The 11,079-nt window shown below is 37.2% G+C and overlaps 1 protein-coding gene across 1 annotated transcript in view; it reads right to left on the bottom strand.

Annotated features, from left to right (window-relative positions):
- LOC118444343 (uncharacterized) overlaps window positions 1–11,079 on the bottom strand; it is a 78,338-nt gene continuing 67,259 nt past the window's right edge. Inside the window, exons 4-6 of the mRNA XM_085660667.1 lie at window positions 7,345–7,471; window positions 5,690–5,918; window positions 1–3,895 (exon numbers count right to left, since the gene is read on the bottom strand). Of these exons, the coding sequence (XP_085516793.1) occupies window positions 2,797–3,895; window positions 5,690–5,918; window positions 7,345–7,471 (1,455 nt within the window). The 3' untranslated portion in view covers window positions 1–2,796. The remainder of the gene's footprint in view (window positions 3,896–5,689; window positions 5,919–7,344; window positions 7,472–11,079) is intronic.

Below are 11,079 nucleotides of genomic sequence, written 5' to 3'. Positions count from 1 at the left end.
TTCTCTCTCTCTCTCTCTCTCTCTCTCTCTCTCTCTCTCTCTCTCTCTCTCTCTCTCTCTCTCTCTCCTGACGTTGGGCGTTTTAAAGTCTTGTCCTTATATGAGACAAAACGATGGTAATAAGGATATTTTTCGATCTAGTCGTTGGATCAATAGAGCAAAAGGATATTGCGATTTCTTCGCAACAATTTATATAAAAATTTTTTCTTTCAAATTATCTGAATTAATCGAACATGTATTTCGACAAAATGAAATTATCAAATTAGACACACAATATATATATATATATATATCGACACGGAGAAGTGACAAGGTCTTACGTCGATCATCGATGATGAAAAAACGTTCATTACGAAGAAGCCTTGTCATTTCGACTAATACGATCGTTCGTTCGTTCGTTCGTTCGTTTTCTTTTCAGAGACACATCAGGCACTATTCGCGTTCTCCAATTGTGAACCTCCAGAAAGAAAATCGGAGAGGACACCGACCGTTCGTTGGCTCCTCGTCAACGACCGTGTGCCCGGAGAACGATAACAGAGCGAGATACGAGGATCGAAAGAAAACGAATGACAATCTTTTCTTTTCTTTCTTTTTTTTGTTATTGGTATTTTTTCTTTTTTTTCTTCTTTTAATATATGACTAGTATTTAACGGAGTAACGAGGGACTTCTACCTCAAAATCGCAGAAGATTTGGTCTCCATGAGCGACCTACATTTTTTTCTTTTTTATTTTTAATTAATATTTTTTAATTCCTCCTTTCATTTTTTGTATTCCCCCATTGGTCACTCCGCTTTCTTCATGATCCTTCGCGATCTTACCACAAGAAATTTACATAATATATATACGTCTTAGAAAATATTACAATACCAACGATACATCCTCTCCAACGCAAGAGATTTCGATCCGCATTCGTATCTCAAGTTTAGTCGCTAAACGTGGATAGATATAAGATCGATGTTTCATTTAAAAAAAGAAGAAAAAAAAGGGAAAAAAAAGAAAAAAGAAAACCACCCACCATCTTGGGCATATCTTGTATATAATTCATTCGTACGCTGAACGTGAGACGCGAATACGAACTAGTCGTTTCTGTAGTACTCCTCGTCGTTTAATTTTGAAATCCGTCGAATATTCTCTCTGGCTCATCAGCGAAAGTAATTTATTTAATATTTTTTTTTTATATCCACATTTTATCCAGATGCACATGATCAACGATCGAACCTTGATATCTATAATCTTGGATCGTCGATTAGGCAGTTTTGTTATTAGCAATATCGAAAGAGGAGATGGCATTGAGAGAGAAAAAAATTAAATATATATTTCAAACATTCTAATTAACTTTTTTAAAATATTAACAACGAATAATAATTGATTTATTTCTTTGAAATTTTCGATTCAAAAATCATCTTTCTTTTTTCTTTATTTTTTTCTCTTTCTTTTTCTTACTTTCTTTTTTCTTTTCTTTTCTATTTTTAATTATTGTTTAAAAATTCCTCTTCCTTTCTTTCGACGTCAAGGAAAGACAATAATTAGAGACGTTTAAAAGTTTGTCTCAATTTCGCACGATCGACGAGCTACCCTGTAAAAAAGGTTTTTTTTTCTTGCGCGCGATTAAGGCACTGTCCAAACGAGTAAAGTTTTTTCTCGCTCGTGACTCTTGTTATATTTGTATATTCGTATTTGCGCCATATGGGGCAAACTTACGCGAAGGAGTAGGTACTACAATCGTTTGTGTATTTATATATATATATATATATATATATATATATATACATGCGAATGAATGTATGTATGTATGTACATAAATCATACATATGTGAGTTTGTCTTCTCTTATAAACGCTTATTACGAAGGCACCAAAGTTACTGAAATAGAGCTACGACGACGTACGTAAGATTTGTCGAAGAAGACGCTGAACACTTTTTTCTTATATATATATATATTACACAACACAACCACATCGGTGACATATTCAATATGCTTGTTGTCACTACAAGCTGATCATTAACGAATGAAAATTCGAAGGACAGCACTGTTTTCGTATTTTTAAATCGATGCTCGCAAAGCACTCTTTTTTTTCGCCACGAAAGTTTGTCCCTTTTCTTTTCAAAACGGCAGATAACGAGTTGTCTGCGTATCCCTATACATACTCCCTTCCTTTATATCTAACTTTACATCCTCTTATCTTTTCTCCTTCCTATTATTTACATCATGCCGTAAAAGCCTCGTTATCTCTGCCGTACAACGTTCTTTTATCTCGACCATACGCATTGTGTGTATCTACGTATACATGATGTACCACCGAAAATGTGTAGATCACCTCCTGGTAATAATACTTGAAGAGGAAGAAGAAAAAAAAGAGAAAAAAGGAAAAAAAAGGAAAAAAAAAGGAGAAAAAAGAAAAAAATATGAGAGAACAAAACGACATGCATGTCATCATACGCACCTAATACATCTCACTTATATATATACAACAGCCATTTGTTCGCATTAATACATGTTTTTCCATCATACCTCTTCTCTCTTTTGCCCTCTTTTTCATCTCGCTATCACATAACATTCTCTTTCTCTCTCTCTCTCTCTCCTCTCTCTCTCTCTCTCTCTCTCTTTCTATCTATCTATCTAACTCTTTTGCAAAGAGGCATGGTCGACCCTAACTGTACACGATTAACGTCATCTATGTACAAAGAAAAGCATCAGTCTCTATCACGGATCATTATCCGAAAATGTAACGGCGATGACCATCAAGTATAGACGCCTTCCAAGTGTTCCCTTTAAAGATACCGAGGAAGATTTTTTTTAGGACGCTCCATGTACTTGGAAACGTCGAATCCGTGCCTGCACTGATTCGCACTGAACCTCGCTGTACCTCGTATATCTACCCGCTCTGACGGGTTCCCTTATGACGACCAGATTGCCACCCCTCTCCCTGAGAGCTTCCAAGCTGGTCTTACCACGAACTACCGGTGGTACCGTCGTGGACAACTTTGAGGACTTGTTTGACGTCTCGGATGTGAAACGACTGAGTGCTTTGCTAACAACACCATTGCATTCCCTAGGCCAGGCTCGTGGATTGTGGTGATGGTGGTGTTTCTGTTCCCATCTGTCGGACGTAGGGTCGGCACCAACTGCGAAGGGAAAACTCGCCCTACCACCTCCCTGAGTTTTCCCATAGAGAATAAAATCCAACGAGTCGTCGGAATAAATGCTACTCCGATCGCTCGAACTGTCCGTCGAAATTTCCGATACGGTGTCGCTACCACCGTCGCTACATTGTTGTTCCTCGCCAAGAATGAATACCGGCGTACATTTGAATACTTCACCGGCTGGCATCGTGTGAGTAGCCGTCGCTCTTCTCTGCGTGCTTACGTTTCCGGACATAATTGTTGAACTCGTTGTTATCGTCGTCGAGGATGTCGTTATGTTTTTACTGTTCGCGCAGGATGATTCAATAATGACGATCTCCGTGCTCGAAAATTTTTGAGCCAGCGATTCCATATTACGTTTAAAAGTGTCCCTACGGTCAGGACTCAAACCGAACCTCATAGGCTTAGGGCTAGATTTAGAAGTTGAATAAATATTTTCTGTGTGTGAAGAGACAGCTCGGGTGGTCATCGTTTTTACTTCATTTTGATTGGCAAGGTTCGATGTTCGCATATGTGCGCTCTCGGTTTCGCAGCATTTTGGAGTCGAAGGTGGGATCGTCGTTTTCGTTTCTTCCGTCGATGATTTATTGTTGTGTTGTTGTTTTTTCTCTTCTTCTTCTGGCTGCGAGATCGTCTTCGATTTTAAACTGGAGTCTTCCATCGGGGGTAATGAAGAGGATAATGGTGGCATTGGATCATCAAACATGGCGAACCATGCATGCTTAAGACACTCCGTTACTGTCAGTCGTTCGCTGAAACAAAAAATAACACAAATTAGAATAATTATGTGGTACGTAAGAAATATAAATCGAGATTAGATAAAAAACACAGAATATTTGATAGATGACATTAGCTCCATGGAAAATAATCGAAATAAAAACTAGATATAAATTCTTTTATCGCAACTTTTAATATTCAATAAAAGACAACACAGGTCGAACACGGAGTCTTTCATTAATGTTCCTTCAGATATAATCGAATCACGTGAAAGTACAGTTACTCGTTATCCGGTTCTGCTCCGATTAATCAAGAAGGTCGAATATCATATCCACGTTAGAGAAGGGGTTTTGCCAAACGACACTTTCTTTTCCTTCCAAAATTTTCTACTTTGTTCGAACAAAACCACATATACTCGACGAATTCGTTGAGAGAAGTCTTATATCTTTATATGTGTGTATTTTTAGTGAGTCATACGTTTCAAAAATTTTTTTAGATAAAAAAGAAGAAACAAGGTAAGATTTCTCGAACAAGGAGAAGAAGACCTATTGTATTTTTATAATCGTCATAACGCCTTGATATCCGGACGAGAGATAGAATTGTCTTCGATAACGGACTAACTGAATTGCGTAACGTCCATTAACAGTCGTACAGAGAGAGAGAGAGAGAGAGAGAGAGAGAGAGAGAGAGAGAGAGAGAGAGAGAGAGAGAGAGAGAGAGAGAAAGAGAGAGAGAGAGAGAGAGAGAGAGAGAAAAGAAAAGAGTAAATTTTACTTCGACACGACTCATCGTGAGCATACATTCTCTCTCTATTTCTCTTTCCCTTTCTCTCTTTCTCTCTGTTTTTCCGTTGAGCATTGTTGTCAACGAGATAAACCCCGGCTTTGCAAGGAAGGACCCGGATAGCCCGGATGGAGACTTCCTTCCAGCTGTCCGTTTACTTGACGATAAGAAAATCTACGAGTTTTTTTTTAGTTCTCTTCCCGTTTCAATGAAAGTCAGATCAAAGGCTGGAATTTGATTTCTTTATTTCTTTGTTTGTTTGTTTCTTTCTTCAATCAATCCAGGAAGATTTATCTATACGTATAGTATATGATGTATATCAAAATTGTATGTATACATATATATATATATATATATATATATATATATATATATATATATATGTCTATATATGTATATCTAAAGTGCGAGGTTGAAAATGAAAGATCAACGAGAAACGAGATCTTTCAACGAGTTCGTCTAATATTTCTTCTCTCTCTCTCTCTCTCTCTCTCTCTCTCTCTCTCTCTCTCATCTTTTTCCAAAGCATATGTGTGTGCATATATATATATACACCCCTTTATGATTTCTCAGACTTACGCTTGTAAATAATGTCTTCGGGGAAGTCTGTCATGACATACCGAGAAAGAGTTTACGCTTCATAGGACCAAGTGAAAAGAGATACCAGCGCGTAGAAAAGACGAATGTGATCTGCTTGTTCATCGATAGTTATGTTAGAAGCATGTTGGCATTATTTGATTTCTTCGAACGAAAACAAGCGTGGCTCGTGTAACTGAATGTAGACCACATTCTATACGCCTCGTGTTAACCTTCGTAACGTGAGCTAAATTATGTGGAAATTAATGGATATGATATATGGTATACGAAAAGAAAAAAGAAAAAAGAAAGAGACGTTTGTTCGAACATAGAAAAATATTTTTGAAAAATTCAATCGTGCGTCATCGTTGAACGATCGACGATGTCCGTTCCTTTTAGCGAATCATTTGGTTTCTATCGATTAATAATTATTATAATTTGTCGACTGTATCTAAATGCGATCAACTCACCTTGGATCCTTGACCATGAGTTTGCGCATGAGATCTCGCGCCTCCTCTGATACGTCCTCGAAGAGATCGTCCGGAAAATCTAAGCGACATCTACTGATGTTACAAAAGGTTTCCTGCTTGGTATCGCCGCCAAAAGGGGAGCATCCCGTTAACAGAACGTAGAGTAGAACTCCGACCGACCACATGTCGGTTGCCAGACTGATCGGCTCGTAATTCAGGACTTCTGGGGCTGAAACACGCACGGATGCGGAAGGAACGTTTAAGAGGATGATTTATGATGCGTCCACTCTTTGAAATCATACGCTTGCGTCTGCATGCCGTTATACTCTATCGCGATGTAGATTTACTTGATGAAATAAACGTTCTTCAACAACAGAGTGTATCCCGTTTAATTGGATCATTTAAAATTGATCTATCACCTTTCGCGTTAAAAATTATATCTTTTTTTCTTTTTCTTTCCTTTTTTTTTTATCGCAAGAGAAGAATAATAATTCATTAAGATCATCGATAGATCATTCCATCTTTTATCAAACCATTTAGAATCAATTAGAAACGATAGAAAGAATATTTAAATAAATAAATATATATATATATATATATATCATATTTAAATAATCCTTTTCAATGAAACATATATTCATATTCTAATACGGTCATTAAAAAAGAATCAATATATACAATAAGGAATATAAACATGAAAGGTATATACGGTAAAGATGCAATCAGGAAAGTCGACGATTTGTGTCGACTCGCGCGAAAACGGCTCGCATATAAATCGAAGGGTGAATCTTTCTCTTTCTTTCTCTCTCTTTCTCTCTCTCTCTCTCTTGCTCTTTCGAATATACCTTTCGTACCGTTTTCATTCAGACTCGACAACCGTTAGAGAGACGGGAGTCAGAAGTAATTGCGGGAGTAGTAATCACGAGGATCGTAAAAGGACTCTCTTCTCCCTTTCTTCTTCTCTTTTCTCTCTCATTTCTTTGACGAATGTGCGAGTAGCAATAGCCGTGGAGAAACGATGCGCAAGCTCCACCGCCGCCGCCACCATCACCACCAATACCAATACCAACACCACCACCACCATCACCACCACAATCACCATCATCATCGCCGCGTGCGGCTTTACTGCCGGCTGTGAAGTGGCTTGTTCTGTTCAATTATGCAACGGGCCCTGTTTCTTTAATGGAATTACGCGCTACGAAACGAGCCACCAACGGACGCAACCAGATTCTCTGCGCGAATAATATAACCCGTTGGAGTGAAAGAAAGAGAGAGAGAGAGAGAGAGAGAGAGAGAGAGAGAGAGAGAGAGAGAGAGAGAGAGAGAAGACTTGTGGAGTCAACGGGGATCCGTGAAACGAAAGAAAAAAACGAAGGGATACCCGCGGCGATCGATTTCAGCGCACGTCAAATGATTTATATTTATATTCGTGCGGCAATCCTTTTAATTTATGCGCCCCTGCTGATACATCGATCCTCGCGAGGACGTTCATTTCGTCGCAAGTTATAAAATTCTCTCTTTCTTCTCCAAGAATTCATACTACTACGAACACGTTTCGTTGTTTCTTTTTTTAATTTTTAATTCTTAAATTAAAATTCTTTTTTTCTTTTTTTCTGTTTTTATTTTTATCTATTCTTTTTTGTTCCTATACTCACCAACATAATCGGGCGTGCCCAAAATCTCACGTATATCCGCACCGTGGCTGATGTATCGCGATATACCAAAATCGCAGAGTTTTACGTCACAGTCGGGAAAATCGCCGGTTAGTACCAGATTTTGTGGCTGTAAAAAAAGAAAAGAAGAAAATAGATAGATACACATTATTAAATATTTTATATATATATATATATATATATATATATATATATAAAGAGATAAAAAAACAATCAGGAAAATATTTTCTTCTACGTTGTGAAAAGATCGAACGAAATAAAATATTACTGACGTATAAACTATCTTATATAGATACTTTTATATGTGCGTATTTATAAGCATATGTATATGCATAAGGCCATTTCCCTCGCGATAGTCACGAAACGCACGATTTCCTTTCGCAACGTTGGAACTTCATACACCGTATCATTGTAGAGAAAAAGAAAGAAAGAGAGAGAGAGAGAAAGAGAGAGAGAGAGAGAGAGAAATAATGCTTCTGTCACTCTTTCTCCCACGCTACTATATTATATACCTCTTGCATCAGACGTCCGACGATTCATTTCATATTTTTATCAAAAGACGACGACCGTGTTGGGAACTCGACGATCATTTTATTCGAACTCTTTGCCCTTTTTCTTTTTTAATGGAAGATATACTTAGCTTTGAAAAAAAGTGCGTTATAAACGGTGCCGTCTCCATTTTTTTGTTTATTTCTTTTTTATAATGCTATTTAAACGTTCCGAATGCGTAGCTTATGCTACTAACGTATACGTAAGCAAATATACGTATGTTATATTATATATACATATACATACATATACATATATATATATATATATACATATACCTATATATATACCTATATATATATATATATATATATATATGTAGATTCATATGTACGTAGGTAGACGTCGATGCAAAACGGTATCGCAGATGTCGCAGGTAAAATGCGTACACAACACGTTTGTGCGTATTCGTCTCGACAAGACGGAACCCATAAGCGTAGGTACTCGTACGAGAAAATAGAAGGAAAGAGAGGAATAGAGGGAGAAGGAGAAGAAAGAGGAGGAGAAAGAGGAGAAGGAGAAGTAGAGGGAGGAGAGAAGAGTCGGTAGAAGGCTTTCAACGATCATTACGCAGTCCGACGTAGCAGGCGTGCGACTTAATTAAACGCATTTAATAAGCAAGGATTCGCATGCGCGCCCACCAAGTAATCGAGCCAATTAATCGTGCCGCGAGCGCATGCTTCGGCTACTTTTTCGCTTTTAACCTTGGCTTGTACTTCTCTTCCCACCCTATCTCATTCCTCTCATCCCTTCCGCTCCCCTCTCCTTTCTTCACTCATCCTCTTCATTACCTTCCTCGTTTAAATCTCCGTCTCTCTTCGCGAGACGAAGAGTCTTTTGCGTAAAGGTTTTCGTAGAGTTGTTCGTCGATCGAAGAAGATCCATTTTAAATGGATCTGATTAAAAAAAAAAAAAATAATAAATAAATAAATAAATAGAAATAAAAAGAAAAAGAAAAACGATGTACTCGAGTAAACCACTACGTGAACGATGAATCCGCATCCTTAATGATATCTTTTCTTTAATGAAATCGTTCCATTTGAAAATCATTCTCGTGTATTGGTAATTAAATGACTTTGTTCGATATATGGTTCATTCATTTATAAAATTGTTCAAGAATAATTATGTGAGAATAAAGCGATCGTAGAGAGCGTAAATGTTAATCATCGATTATATATTATATATATATATATATATATATATATATATATATATATCAATGATTTATACAGTATTAACAATTTTAAGGAGTGAACTTTTCGAATGAATAAGCACATTCGATTGTGCCCACCTATGTTATACGTTATCGAATTAATTCGATATACAACGATTTCACTGATCCGTCATTGTACAATTAATCGTATGCATCTTTCTCTCTCTCCCTCTCTCTTTCTCTTTCTCTCTCTTTCTCTTTCTCTTTCTTTTTTCTCGTTTCGTTCTCTCCCTCTTTAATTCATCTTTAGATTTAACTGTACTTGATAAGAGCACTTCACTTTCGGGCCTTCGAAAATATCAGCTTGGAATCACGATAGGTGGTCGAGAAACAATGTTGACTCAAACAATGCATGGGGGAAGCAAGTTTTCGTTTCGATCTCTTCACATCATCGAGCATACAGACAGAAAGAGAGAGGAGAGAGAGAGAGAGAGAGAAAGAGAGAGAGAGAGAGAAAAAAGAAAGAAAGAACCGAGAGATGTAGAACGTTGTACTTATATTATTTTTCTATTTGATTTTCTTTTTTTGTTTTCTTTTGTTTTCATCGTTTGATATATTAAAGTCGACACAATCCTTGTGTCGATAAAACTTCTATCATTTATGAGAAAGAAGACCATATATACGCACTTACACATTTATCGCATATCCATTCCGTTTTTGTCAGTCGAGTTTCCAACTTATCGATGATTTGAAATCTTTCCTTTCTTGGCCGCACGAAGGAGACTTCCTTTTTATTGAAGCCCACGGTAATATCGTCGCATGCGTGACTCTTATTTCCGTCATCTTGACTTTCAACAGCTTTGCGCTTATCCAACACTATCGACACACATCGAGACCTCTCCTACGTGCACTTTCACGTTATATCAAATCTCACGCGCACAAGAGACAGATAGATACATACACACACACACACACACACACACACACATACAAACAGTTTGCCTTTCGATAAAAAGTCTCTCGATATTAGCTGTGTTGTGCGCGTTAGTTGAGAAATAAAAATTACGGCGTAGAATAAACGGAAGAATCAGGCAATATACATGTATGCATATGTATGCATATGTATGTATGTGTGTGTGTGTGTGTACATACATCGTCGTTTTGCTCAGTAGGATTTGGTTTGTGTGTTACGTTTCGTTATACCGAGTTACGAGTCGAACGTGACCGGACTATGTTACGAAGAGCGCTCGACGAGCTGCGAATAATGATTTAAAAGAAGCGACAACGAATGTCGATTCAAAACTGCGTCGTTAACTCCCTTCGGCTCTTGTTGAATTTCCTTATTTTTCTTTTCTCACTCTTTTTGTTAGCATAAAGTTCGTAGAGAACATATATAAACATCGATTCAGAATATCATATGAGAGAAAAAAATATATGGTAAAAAAAATAATATTTACGAATAATATTTTTTTGATATAATTTTGTTCTATGATTATTATAGAACGCTTATCATTTAAATAACATAAGAGGAGCAGACGCGAATATACATACATTGAATAGAAAAGACTTAATGATAGGGTAAAAGAGAGAAGCGTGTCTTGTCATATTCGAAGTTAACGATCTTGAAGAAAAAGCGTCTCACTATCCGAACCTTCTAGAATAAAAGCGTAGGTACTTACATATATAACGTAGAATACGATAACGCGTAGGTATCAATTTGGGATCACATTGCAATTCGTGTCCCGGAAGTCGCTCAATAAGGAACGAAGACATTTCCATAATTAACCATTACGAAGTTCATACGTCAGAGACGTCCAGAGATGCATTTATCGAGCGTTCGTCGCTCCTTAACATATTGCACCAGGACGCGTGTGGGTGTGGTTTGCTATCGATTACAAACGAAAATTATGACGACGTCTAATGCGTTTAACACTTTTTAACGAACGATTCTCCTATCGTTTTATCTTCTCTTTTCCCCCTCTCTCTTATTTTTTTCTCTCCTTTTGTCTCGAATA

The sequence above is a fragment of the Vespa mandarinia genome, chromosome 1 (assembly GCF_050613455.1).
Source record: "Vespa mandarinia isolate Hongniang chromosome 1, ASM5061345v1, whole genome shotgun sequence".
Taxonomy (NCBI): domain Eukaryota; kingdom Metazoa; phylum Arthropoda; class Insecta; order Hymenoptera; family Vespidae; genus Vespa; species Vespa mandarinia.
The sequence above is the reverse complement of the archived record's forward strand: the minus strand, read 5'-3'. Positions and strand labels throughout refer to the sequence as shown.